Here is a 14,424-nt window from a genome sequence, read left to right on the forward strand (position 1 = left end):
TGGAAGCCTGAGCAGTGACCACCACGAGACGCCTTGTCCTTCAGAAAATTTGTAACCAGGAATTGAAGCTTCTAAACAGTGTAGGTCAGGAGTGTGGAGCAATTTCACTGAATTTTATGAATACCTTAATTCTCTTTGGAGAATGGACTGAAGTAGAAAAAGCCAGTCAATCTTATCTTAACCTACAGACCATGAATGGTCTGACATTTGCCTCTGTCTTCCACATTTTCTCATGTCATTTCCTTCTTCTATCTGCTCTTCAGCCAGTATGGCCAGAGACAGTTTAGTGCCAAACAAATCAAGGCTTTTCATTTGGCATTTCCTGGAAATCTCTTTCCCTATAACGTTGTGTTTCCCTCATCTTCCTTTATTCCTCAATTCACTCATTCATTCATATTTTCACCCATTCTAAAAATACCTACTAGCACTTGCTATATTTCAGTACTAATCTACACAATATACACCAAAGATCACAACAGGCAGAAATCTCTGCTTTTGGATGCTTAAAGGGTATTCACAGAAAAGAAAATAGTTGAGAAGAAATGGACTTTTAGCAGATGAGAAGCATTAGAAAATCTCAATCTTGGTTGGTCTCTTGGACTTTGGCACCATATTTTATATAGGTTATCAGGTTGAATTTGATCCAGAAAGTGTAGGAAGTAAATTAGTAAGACACATAGAAATTGTTGGAATTGCCTTCCAGCCACAAGGCAGAACTCAGGCAGAGACTGCAGAAGGATGCTTTCCCATTGTGTATTTGGATACTTAAGAAAGCCATTGCAAACATTGTGGAGAGACAAATAGCTAAGCCCATTCTGTTTCCCTGATGGACAATTCTTTTCCCCCCCCCACGATTTGTGTTCAATAGGAGATCCACAAGTAAACTTTATCTAGACTATTTATAGGTCCAGAAAAATGGTGTACAGATACTACTGAAAGGACATCAAGCAGCATATAATATTGCACAGAATGAGAGAGAGCACTGCAATCATAATGAGGGAATAAGTAGGTAGTGAGACTCCAGAGTGGCAGTGTATGGTAACACAGAGTCTAATCACTTGACTATATTAAGGAAAAGAAACTACATATTATTGAAAAATACAGCCAACATAAGTATGAAGGTGAGTGTTTCAAATTTAGCAAGGAAGAGTACAGTGATAGTTAATTTTGAGTGTCTGTGGCTGGGAAATCATATCCAGTTGTTCAGCCGAACAAACCCTGTCCTGATCCTTATTATGAAGGCATCTTGTGGTTGGTTTGAAATCATTACAAGTTGACTGCATCTTTTTGGTTGATTACATCCACATTCAACTAAAGTAAATTGCCTTCCTCAATGAGAGGTATCTCTTTTTCTCCCATCACTTAAAAGCCTTAAAGAAAGAATTGAGGATTTAAGCAATAATCAAGAAGAATTTCAATCTCTATATTAGCCACCTTGCTTCTCCTGGTGAATTCAGCATCAGCTTTTTCATGGTCTCTGATTTGCATCATGCTCAATGGAATTTTGGAATTTGGGGGTAATTCCAAGTTCCATGGATGCATAAACCAATTTCTAATATTAAACTCTTAATATTTATAGCTATGCACAAATATGCTTATATAGAGATAAATAGATACAAATATGCATTTGTACACACATAAATGCACATATACATTCACATACATACATTAGATATAAAACATCCTGTTAATTCTGTTTCTTTGCAGAAGCCTGATTAATATAGATTTTGATATAAGAGGTGCAGTTTGGGGATTGGTTCTTTAATCCCATTAGATAAAAAGGCACTGATGACTCCATTTCCAGTGATCTTGAGGGTACTTTTTGTTTGCGGCATGAAATGGCAATAAAGACATGCAATATACTACTATTGGATACTGCTGCTCATATACTTATAAGAGGCAATACTCTGGGCAACAGCATAATCATATTTTGGCAGAATTTTCAAAATTAAAAAGTACAATGATATTGGTATTTTGTTCATAATTATTCAGAATAAACTTACTAAAGAAAGGGATCCATTTAGGGCTTCAAATTCCCAGTACAAAAGCTTCACAAAAGTTATGAAACTTTCTATGTGTTCCCTGCAAGAAACTGATTTCTTGTAGCTTCAGACTTGAGACTGCTAAAAACCAGATACAGAGTTCATTATGAGGGTGGTTGACTTATAATGCAAATTGAATTTGCAGTCATCCCATCCATGCACAGCATGATTGGGAAAGAATGGGCTCCTGAAAACTTGATTGGGGACACACAGATTCACAGAGATGACGGTGGAGATATTAAGTCACCACATTTTACTGTGTCTTCCTTGCCAGGTAAAGGACCATTTGCTTTGAGAAATACACTGTCATGTATGTTCACAGTAACCCTTTTTTACCAGGTGAAATTGCACTAGAATGTTATCAGACTGTGGGCTTTCAACCATTGCTAATTACTCTTGTGTTCTATCCTCACCACTCTTATTTCTTTCTAGACTTATAGTAAACTGAATTCCAAACAGGTGCAAGAAGGTGGAGTGTAAAGTGTGTCTGTTAAAGACACGTGTTGCAGTTAAAAAAATGCAGGATTTTATTTTTTACAAGGAGAGAAATCAATGGAATATGTATGTATATAAATGTTATGGAGGTAAGATAATTGTTGAAGGGATGCAAATTTGGATTTTTGTTATGGGTCCAGTAAGCATAGATTATGTATTCAATGTTCAGGTCTAGATGTTAGAAAGGGTTCAGTTTGTAAGGTTGGTTGGTGGAAACATGGAACAAAAGGTGGCCTACACTAAATATATTTAAGTGTATGTAATGCATAAAAGAAATTTGAATGTTAGAGTGACTTTATTGCGTAAGAGTTGCTCATCCAGAGGATGCAACTTTCACTGTAACTATGAGGAATATATTTATTAGAGGAACTCCATCTAACCTGAAGAGCTCTGTGTTTGCTCTACTCTGTGGACCATACATAATTGTGGAAGCTGTTGCCACTGTCTATGATGTTGGCTAATTTATCATGAGGTACCTAGAAGTGAAATAGATGGGCAGTCTACTAAATTCTTAGCTGATCTATGAGACATGTTCTAGATCAATTGAACAGGAATCAAACTGCAATCATGAAGATAGAGAATCAAGGTCCCTCTAAATTCCCAGACATGAGACAGTTTACACATCCACTATGCGTTGAGTGAAGAGAAGGCCTGGACCCTGGATGTTGGCACTGCTACCCTGCCCAAAACTCATACTGTTAACCTTCCTCCAAAAGTTTCAAGAAGGGACTTTTCGACTTTTTCCTGGATGCCATTACATTGGAGAAAAACAACTGAAGAGACATTTCAAGGTTTACTAGAGACTAGCTCTGAACTGATTAATTCCTGGAGACCCAAATCATCCTTGTGGTCCACCAGCAGAACAGGGGGATTATGGAATCCAGTGATCAGTGAACTTTTAGCTCAGTTCATCTTACAGTTCAATGGGATTCAAATCCCATTCTGTGTTTATTGCCATGTTCTGGAATGCAAGACTGGAATAGACATACTCACCAACTGTAGAAACCCAATCATGGTTTCCTGTCTTATGCGGCGGGGGCTATTATGGTAGGAAAGTATCAGTGGAAATCACTAGAACTGACTCTATCTAGAAGAATAACACACCAAAAGCAATACGGCATTCCTGGAGAGATTGCAAGTTTAATGTAATCCTGAAGGATGCAGGGTGGTCATTGCCACATACTCACTCAACTCTCCTATTTGGCTTGTGCAGAAAACAGATAGATCTTGGAGAAGATCAGTGCATTATTGTGAACTTAAATAGGTGGTGGCTGCAACTGCAGCTGCTGTTACAGATGTAGTATCATTACTTGGGCAAATCCACACAACCCCTGATACCTGACATGCAGCTATTGATATGGCAAATATTTTATTTTCCTGATACTATTTGTAAAGACCATTAGAACAGTTTGTATTCAGCTGGTAAGGCCAACATTCATCCTTGTTTGTCTCACATTTGTGGAATATCAACTTTCCAAACTTCTGTCAGAATCTAGTCTGAAGAGCACTTGATCACCTTTGCCTTCACAGAATCACACTGGTGCATCGCATTCTTGACATTATACTGGTTGGACCCAATGAGCAGCAAGTACCACCTACTCTAGACTTATGGTGAGGCATTTGTGTGTTAGATGGTGGGAGACAAATCTAAGAAAACTTCAGGGTTCTTACATGACAGTGAAATTTCAAGGCATCCAGTGGTGTGTGACATGTCTAGACATTCCCTGTAAGGTGAGATGTTACATCTGGTTCTACCTACAAACAGAAAAAGTCTCAAAATGCCTAGGTTGCCTCTTGGAAATTTGGTGTCAACACATTAATCACTTTATTTTGCTCTGGTTCATTTACCAAGTAACCCAAAAAATTGCTATTTTTATGTGAGGACTGGAAAGAGAGGAAGCTCTGCAAGAGGTCCAGATCTCCATGCAAATGTTCTGTCTCTTGGACCTTATGATATAGCTGATACAATGATCCTTGAAGTGTCAGTGGAAAATACAGATGCTGTTTAGAACTTTTGGTAGGCTTTAGTAAGAGAGTCATATGGCCAACTTTTAAGATTCTGGAACAAACCACTACTATATTCTGAAGATAAGGACTCTGAAATGGACTTTCACTTGTTATTGCACTTTAGTAGAGATGGAAGGTTTTACCATGGGCCACTAGGTTACCGTGAGACCTGTGTTTCACATCATAAAGTGTGTTTCATCTGAACCAGCAAGTAATAAAGTGAGTTGTTAACAGCATTGCTCCATCATCAAATGGAGGTGGTATAAATGAGCCTGAGCTTGAGCAGGCTCTAAAGGCCCAGTAAGTTATATGAAGAAATGTTCCAAAAGCACACCGTCTCTATCCCTTCCAAATTAATTTTTATTGTGTTGGCCACAACTCTTCTCTTTCAGGGAGTTCCTGCAACTAGTCGACTAAGGGAAATAAAACTGCAGCCTGTTTTAAAATGATTCTGTGCAATATGCAGGAAACACTCATCAGTGGAAAGAATCAGTGTTACAACCCCATTTGTGACATCCTTGAAGTACAAGAGTGAAGGGAAACCCTCTTTCCTAACAGAATTTAGAGCAGTGTACCACTCTGTTCATTTTGTTTAGAGGAAAAAATGTCTGAGTTATATTTCTATACCTATTAATGGGCTACAGTCATTGGTTTGGCTGGGTGCTTCAGGGATTTGGAAACAATACAATTGGAAAATTAGCTACAAAGCATTATTGGAGAGAAGTAAGTGTATGCTACTGGCAAAAACAAAACAAAACAAAATAAAGCATGAAGATATCTGTGGCCTATGTGAATGTTTACCATAGAATGATTTCAGTAGTGGTCGATTTTAATAATCAAATGGAAAGAAAGACCCATTCTGTGGATGCTTATCAGCCTCTTTCATCAGCTATTCCTGTCATTGCATGGTGGGCTTATGGTCCATTGTATTGGTGGTGGGAATGAAGGTTATGCATGGGTCCAGAAACATGGACTTCCACTCACCAAGGCCAACTGTCTACAGCTACTACTGAGTCCCCAGTGTGCCAGCAGCAGAGGCCAACACTGAGTCTACAAGATGATGCACAGGTGATCAGCCTGATACCTTGTGACAGATTAAATTCATTGGACCACTTCCATCATGGAAGGGGCAGTATTTTTTTCATACCTGAATATATGAACCTTATATTGATCTACCTTGCTTGCATGCAATGATTCTGCCAAAAATACCATCTATGACTTACAAAAACTTTGTTTGCTGCCATATTATTCCACCTAACATTCCTTTTGATCAAAGAAGCCACTTCAGTTAAGTGCAACAATTAGTCCATGTTCATGGAATACACAGATCTTTCCGTGTTCCCATTTATTCTTTAGCTGATGCATTGATTATGACATGGACTTTTGAAGGCTCAAAATGCCAACTTGGGGGCAATACCTTAGAGGACTGGGAAATATTCTCCAGGCTGCTGTATATGCTCTATATCAGTATTCTACCTATGGTGCTATTTTCTCATAGTCAGGATTCACAAGTGCAGGAGTCAGTGAATGAAAATGATAGTGACACTGTCCCATTGATTCACTAAGTTTTTTGTTTCTTATTCCTATTCTTATTCATCTATTTGTCTATTTATATTACTTTCAAAACGAGGAGAGTTTCCACAAAGAGACACACCAATGGTTCCATACAATTGGAAAAGTATATTGCCACTCTGCCATCCTGGGTTTCTCATGCCTATGAATCAACACGCAAAGAAGGATAGCATGATTGATCTTGACTACCAAGGGGGAATAGGAGTGCTACCTCACAATGTAGGTAATGAGTATTCCTGAACATAGGAGATACTTTAGGGTGTCTCTCATTCTACCAGGTCTGTGGAGAGTCATAAACTGAAAGAACCCAAATCCAAGCAGGACAACTGATAGCCCAGAAAGTTCTAGGAAAGATATCTTGGGTCACTGTACAGAAAAAATGAATGTTGTTGGATGAAGTATTTATATTTTGCTGTCTTCATTTAGAATATGCATGTTTAAGGAGGGATGTGTCATTGCCAAATTAACAGAGGTTGACTATGATGGTTAATTTCAGGTGTCTAATTAGTTAGGTTTGTGGGCCGGCTGTTTGGTCAAACAAGAACTAGCCTGATTTTACTCTGAGTGTATTTTGTAGATTTTTTTTAAATCATCAGCCAGTTGTTTGCAAAAATGCATGATTGCATCAACAATCAATAAAGGAGATTGCCTTCTGCAATGTGAGAAGTTTCTTCATCCAATCAATTGGAAGCTTTAAATGGAAAAATGAGAGCTTCAGAACTCAGAAAAATTAATTCCAAACCTTTCTTCTCCAAGCCTGTTTCTCCTGGGAATTTGTTCTAGTTTGCTAGCTGCCAGAATGCAATATACCAGAAATGGAATGGGTTATAAAAAGGAGAATTTAATAAGTTGTTTCTTTAGGTTCGAAGGTGGAGAAAATGTCTCAATTACAACAAGTCTATAGAAATGTCCAATCAAAGGCATCCAGGGAAAGATACCTTGGTTCAAGAAGGCTGATGAAGTTCAGAGTTTCTCTCTCAAGTGAGAAGGCACATGGTGAACACAGTCAAGGTTCCTCTCTCATTTGGAGAGGCACATGGCAAACATGGCATCATCTGGTAGCTTCTTCTCCTGGCTTCCTGTTTCATGAAGCTCCCCAGGAGGCATTTTCCTTCTTCATCTTCAAAGGTCGCTGGCTGGTGGACTCTGTTTCTCATGGATATGTCATTCTGCTCTGCTCTCTCTGAATCTCTCTCATTCTCCAAAATGTTTCCTCTTTTATAAGACTTCAGAAACTAATCAAGACCCACCCAAATGGGTGGAGACATGTCTCACCTAATCCAGTTTAACAACCACTCTTTATTACATCACATCTTCAGGGAGATGATCTAATTACAGTTTGAAACATACAATCCTGACTAGGGATTAGAAGAAATGGCTGCCTTTACAAAATGGGATTAGTATTAAAACATGGATTTTCTAGGGGACATACATCCTTTCAAACCAGAACAGGATTCAATGTCATCTTTATTAGAGTTTCCAACTTGTAGCCTTCATTATGGAATTCAAACATCAATCTCTATCCAATTCACACAGATAGGTTGTGTTATCCAGTTTAAATGAAAAATTTCCTAATAAACACACACACACACATACTGTTGGCCTTGTTTCTCTGGAGAACCTTGACTATTACAAGTTCCTTGGTTATATTCCAAGTGCAGGGGTCAAGCTGAAGTAGGTTGATGAGTAAACAGTTGGTGATGTTTGAGGGAATTAGGAGAATGACACATTGAACTATGACACTGGATTGTTTTTCAGTGTCAGTAGGATGTGCATGGAAAAATTCAGAGTAAATATTTTTTCTTTTGCAAATGTCTTTCTCCATAAGAGTCACAATGAGATACAGACCTATCAAAATGATTAAATTAAATTAACTGCAAAATAAATGTAAAACAGCTTGTTATCTTACATGTTGCAAGTGGTAGTGAAATCTACTATTGTTTGGCAGTGTCTACTATAGGTGAACAGTTGCATACTCCTTTACTAAGAGAGATAGTATATCCCACTTTTTGTACCTGTTTTCTATCATCCTTTCAATCTGTATTTCACTCTCAAGTGTCATAGTATTGATGAAAATGTCTATGGTTATATAATTAAAAATCCAGCAACTACTTTCTTAGATATAGTTGCTGAAGAAAGGCAACTGAATGATTAACAAAGGATATGCCAAACATATACTTAATAATTTTGGGCGTAATTAATAAAAAATGAGAAAAAACTGATTTTCTACCAATAGTAGAGTGGAATCATATATCAGAGGTATGCTAATAAAATGTAATGTGGGACAACAAAAGTAAATAGAACACTGAGATAAGTAAGAGTATAGATGAGTCTCACTAATAAAATGTTGAGCAGAAAGAGCTAGTCCTCAAAGAATACATGCAATGTGCTTCCATTAACTAAAACAAAAATAGTGAAAAAGGTTTAGTGTTTCAGGTTAAGGCAGAAGTTAGTTTTGGTAAAGAGAAGTGTTGCAATTTATAGGAGGCATAAATGCGACCTATGGTATGCAGTTAATATTTCATTTCCAGATGGGGGTGATAATTACATAGGTATGTTCACCTTGTGAAAGTTCATTAAGCTGTCCACTTACAATTCTGTGTTTATTTTCCTATATGTGAATGCCTGCTATATTTATTTTTCAAAAAAATTCCTGGAATTTTAATTTATCTGGATTCAAGTATTCCACTTCTTTCTCAAATGTTAATAGTGCTTCTTTTGGTGAGAAGTACCCAATTACTGAAATAAGAAGAAATAAGGTAACATATCCAAAACCAGCCCAACAGAAGATATCTTGGAATTAACCTAATGAAGAATGAGTAAATCCCTCAAGGAGAAAGAAAAAAAAAGCTATCCTCATAAATGTGAAGATTTACTATTTTGTAGACTTTTCTATTATTCTCATATTAGTCTTTTAGTTTAATAAAATCCTTATGAAATTACCATCAATATGTCAAAGTTCTTAAGAAATGTATTCTATACTTTTTATGGAGATATAAAGGACTCTCAAAATGAATGAAATTGAAAATTATGAAATTATGTGAAGGACTTCATCTACAAGTAACATAGATGTAACTCAACAGCTATACAAGAACAGTGGTACTGAATCATGAACTGACACTGAAGAAGTGGGAAAGAATAGAGGGCTCAATTATTGATAATTGATTTTTAAAAAAAGCCAGTCAGTGGGGGGTATGTGTTTTATAGATGATGCTGTCTTTTCTACATATCAAATGGTTTCCAGACTGACAGTAAATATTTGCAGTATCTGATCATACTGACTCTGAGAACACATGTATATGAACAAGAAGTACTATATCGTGTTCAAAAAAAGCAGTGTTAATGAGATGGGCATTACCTACTAAGGGGATCAATGACTAAAAAATTTATACGAAAATGTAGTCAATGATATCTGTAATATAAGAAATGCAAATTAAAATGAGTTACTTCTTTATTCCACCTTGTTTGCATAACTGTATAACACTGATAATAATGTGTCACAGGAGATGTGTAACCTGAAATCCCTAGGAATTGCTGGAGTGAACAGGTACTGATATTGTGCTACATGCTCTGGTAATAATTTAGGCAATACAATCTGAAATAATCTATGACCTATCAGTCTCATTTTTGGTTAATATCCAAAATATAAAAAAAGAGCACACACACATTTTTCCAAAAAGAGTTCCTTTAAGAAGATATGTATCACATCTTTATTTGCAGTAATAAAGTATTGGGGTCAACCTAAACATCTAACAATTGGTAAATAAAAGTGAAATATGGTATGGATCAGGGCTCTGAAATACTGTACAATATTATGTTCAGTTAAAAGCTACACATATGATACACATAAAGGAATATAAATCATATAAAGACAGATTTGAGCAAAAGAGTGAAAAACAGAATGAGTCCTAATACACAATTGGATTTAAGGAAAGGACAAACACCAATATCCAAATCCAAAGTGTATATGTTTAAGGATAAGTACATCCTCAAGGACATAACACATTTGAGAAGGTCTCACTGGGTGGAGAAGAATGGAAGTGGTGATCAGGGAAGACTAAGAAAAAGGGAAAGGCTACCATTGCCAGACATCATCTGAATAATATTAATACCATCATTTTCTAAAAAAAGAAATAACAATGGAAACAAAATATTTTAAATCAACTGATAATGAAAGTGCTATTTCTTAAAATGCTCTGTTTTACTACTAAAAATTTTCAAAATGAAAAGAAATATAGAATATATATGTAATATTCACAAACACAAAAATTATTTTAATAATAGTTTTTTAAGAATTGTTTCAAAGACACAAAAATCAAAGATACAATATAATGACTATATAATGTCAATTTAAGAATTCAAAGCATTCAGACACACACATCAAATGTTAGAAAAAATATTAAAAGACCACCAAAACATTGAGACTCTTTTTTATGCATCCTTGAATATTTCCCAACTTGAGATCATCACAGTCTTGGAGCAGACATATATTCTTTTATCCACCATATAGACTATGTCCAAAATTGTCCACTGTTTCCAAAATGTGCATGTTTTTATTGTGTTGTGTGTATCTTTCTAAAACTTGCTTTCATAGTTCAATATTATCTTTGTTATTGACTCATGTTGATAAGTTATGTCTGGTTCTTTATTATTAATATGTTATAAAGCTTCATTGCATTAGTATTAATTAATCATAATTAATTTCTATTCTATTCCCAGTTAAATAGCATTAAATTAAAAAAAATTTCTTCTACTGGCACATTTTTAAAATGAATATGCTTATTCTCATCTCTGCACACAAATGTGAGAATTTCTCTGGGGTAGATATTTTGAGTGGAAATTGCTGAATTTTAGTGTGTACATATCTCCACCTTTTCTAAATACTCTCAAAGAGGTTCAGCAGACTCAATGCCTGCTTTCCTACAATGGAGATTGAAATAAACTTTCTCATCATGAAGTTAAATTGTGCTAAGACTAAAGACAATAACACGGACTTGACTGTATGTAATTTTATTTTTTAATGATTTGTTGTATGCTTTTGAAATAATAGAATAACAGTAATTGGTGTTTAACCAGGTTACATTAAAATATTCATAATAAAAATAATACATGAAAATTATCTTCAACTGATACCTCTAGTATATACCAGAGATAATCTCCATTCCAAAAAATGAATGTTAAAACCTATGAGCTTGAATTCTCTTCCTCTCAAAGTTAGTATCTTGTTTTCAATCTGACAACAAAATACCAGGTGATTGGATGGACTATAAAATTTGAGGTTGGCACTTCTGTTCAGAGAAAAACTTTAGTTATGTGCTCTCTTACCACTGCAAAATTTCCCCATCACTTTCCTCAGAGCTCCCACCACTTCCTTGTTCCTCAGACTGTAGATGATGGGGTTGAGCATGGGAGTCACCATGGTGCCAAACACAGCTACAATCTGGTCCTGCTCAGGTGTGTGGGAAGATCTTGGTGTCATGTAGATGAAGATGGCCTGACCAAAGTAGAGACTCACCACAGACAGGTGGGAGGAGCAGGTGGTGAGAGCTTTGTTCCTCCCCTTGCGGGAGTTCATCCTGAGGACAGCCAGGAAGATGAGGGTGTAGGAGGTAAGGATAAGAACAAAGGGGACCAGGAGAAACATAATAGTTGTCACAAATATCACCATCTCATAGGTTGATGTATCTGCACAAAACAGTCTCATCATGGCAGGCACCTCGCAAAAGTAATGGTTAATCTCCCTAGAGCCACAGACAGGGAACTGCATTGGGTAGATGGTATGGACAAGAGCTGTAAGAGCTCCCAGAGCCCAGGTCGCAGTGGCCATCTGGAGACAGACCTTGGGGTTCATGAGGGCCGTGTACCTCAGGGGGTTACAGACAGCCACATAGCGGTCATAAGCCATGAGAGTCAGGAGGATGCATTCAGCAAATCCAAGTGTAAGAAAGAAAAATAGCTGAGTTGCACATGCCAAATAGGAGACGTTCCTCCTTCCTGTGAAGTAGTTGGTAACTGTCTTGGGGACTGTGCTGGAGATGTAAGCCAGGTCAATGAGGGAGAGCTGACTGAGCAGGAGGTACATCGGTGTGTGGAGGTGAGAGTCCAGCCAGATGAGGAGTAGCAGGACAGAGTTTCCAGTGAAGGCGATGGTGTAGATGAGAAGGACAATGAGGATGAGGAGGTGGGGATGCCTGAATCTCGGGAAAAGCCCCAGGAGGACAAAGTCAGTTGAGGTCTGATTTTGGAGGTCCATAATTTCATTCGATGCTCTATTTGAACTGAAAATCCACAGAGGTGAAATAACATTATAGGGGATAATTGTATCTCATGCTAGATAACCTCACCCCTTGAACTTTTTATTACCAGAAATTTAAAATATAAATTCTTTCAAAAGAGTAGTTTGAAAAATGTTCTTTTGAGTCAAATTATAACACTTTGAGTTATTCTGATTTGGTCAAGTATATTGAATCCTTTAAAGATGACATCACATGACCTTATTCTTCTCACGGATTTTTGTACAAAATTACTGTTTGCTTTACCTTCTGGTTATTGGCAAACATAATGCTGCATATACCATCTCTACAGAAAATGCTAAACTTTTCTTCTTGACTAGGATCTCCTGAGAATCTCTTGAGGCACTCCCCAGATACACTCCAGAGGCTTTCAGAATCATTCAAAAGAGAGAGTATGTATTTTCATTATACTGGAATCCATAATTCACATACTAGTTCAATTCTCTCCTATTTTCACTTCTGCTACTCTAGGTTAACTTTTCTTGAACAAATCCAATAACCTCTTGACATATATCTCTTTTCTAACAAAGTCCTGGATTATTCTTTATTTTCACAGAGTAAAAACAAAAGTTGATTCAATGATTTTAGAATTCTGCACAGTCCCCTCCAAACATTTAAATGGGTATGTGTGAAGGAAGCCATATCATCATCTAAGTTATGAGGTGATGGGTTTATATAAGCTGATATTCCCTTCTAGAGAGATTAGAAGTAAAATATTTGCTTACATTGTTTCTAATAAAATAAATAATTGTACTCATCTATGGGGAATATTTAATGTTATTCCAAAGCTTCCATCCACATGCATTCCATTATTGGAGACAATAACAATCAAAACACAACTAAATTCCAACTACCAATGATGAGACATGTGTTCTCATTGTGACTGTATCAGCATTGAGGTCCAGAGGCATTAAGTTCTGTTAGACATCTTGTGATTCTTGGGATGGCTTATTCTGTTTTTTTTTTGTTTTTTTTTTTTTTTTTTATTAATTAAAAAAAGAATTAACAAAACAATTAGAAATCATTTCAATGTACATGTACAATCAGTAATTCTTAATAACATCACATAGTTGCATATTCATCATTTCTTAGTACATTTGCATCGATTTAGAAAAAGAAATAAAAGGACAACAGAATAAGAATTAAAACAATAATAGAAAGAAAAAAAACAAAAAAAACAAAAACAAAAAACCTATACCTCACATGCAGCTTCATTCAGTGTTTTAACATAATTGCATTACAATTGGGTAGTATTGTGCTGTCCATTTCTGAGTTTTTATATCCAGTCCCGTTGTACAGTCTGCATCCCTTCATCTCCAATTATCCCTTCTCTTTTTTTTTTTTTAATTAACAGAAAAAAAGAAATTAACCCAACATTTAGAGATCATACCATTCTACACATGCAATCATTAATTCTTAACATCATCACATAGCTGCATGATCATCATTTCTTAGTACATTTGCATTGGTTTAGAAGAACTAGCAACATAACCGGAAAAGATATAGAATGTTAATATAGAGAAAAAAATAAAAGTAATAATAGTAAAATCAAAACAAAACAACACAAAACAAAACAAAAACCTATAGCTCAGATGCAGCTTCATTCAGTGTTTTAACATGATTACTTTACAATTAGGTATTATTGTGCTGTCCATTTTTGAGTTTTTGTATCTAGTCCTGTTGCACAGTCTGTATCCCTTCAGCTTCAATTACCCATTGTCTTACCCTGTTTCTAACTCCTGCTGAACTCTGTTACCAATGACATATTTCAAGTTTATTCTCGAATGTCCGTTCACATCAGTGGGACCATACAGTATTTGTCCTTTAGTTTTTGGCTGGATTCACTCAACATAATATTCTCTAGGTCCATCCATGTTATTACATGGTTCATAAGTTTATCTTGTCTTAAAGCTGCATAATATTCCATCGTATGTATATACCACAGTTTGTTTAGCCACTCTTCTGTTGATGGAGATTTTGGCTGTTTCCATCTCTTTGCAATTGTAAATAATGCT

The 14,424-nt window shown here is 36.2% G+C and overlaps 1 protein-coding gene across 1 annotated transcript; it reads right to left on the minus strand.

Annotated features, from left to right (window-relative positions):
• Positions 1-11,421: 11,421 nt before the first annotated feature.
• Positions 11,422-12,369, minus strand: LOC143682983 (olfactory receptor 2L3-like). The gene has a single exon (XM_077159325.1). The coding sequence runs from the start codon at positions 12,367-12,369 to the stop codon at positions 11,422-11,424; it is 948 nt and encodes a 315-aa protein (XP_077015440.1).
• Between the last annotated feature and the right edge of the window lie 2,055 nt (positions 12,370-14,424).

The sequence above is a fragment of the Tamandua tetradactyla genome, chromosome 5 (assembly GCF_023851605.1).
Source record: "Tamandua tetradactyla isolate mTamTet1 chromosome 5, mTamTet1.pri, whole genome shotgun sequence".
Lineage (NCBI taxonomy): Eukaryota > Metazoa > Chordata > Mammalia > Pilosa > Myrmecophagidae > Tamandua > Tamandua tetradactyla.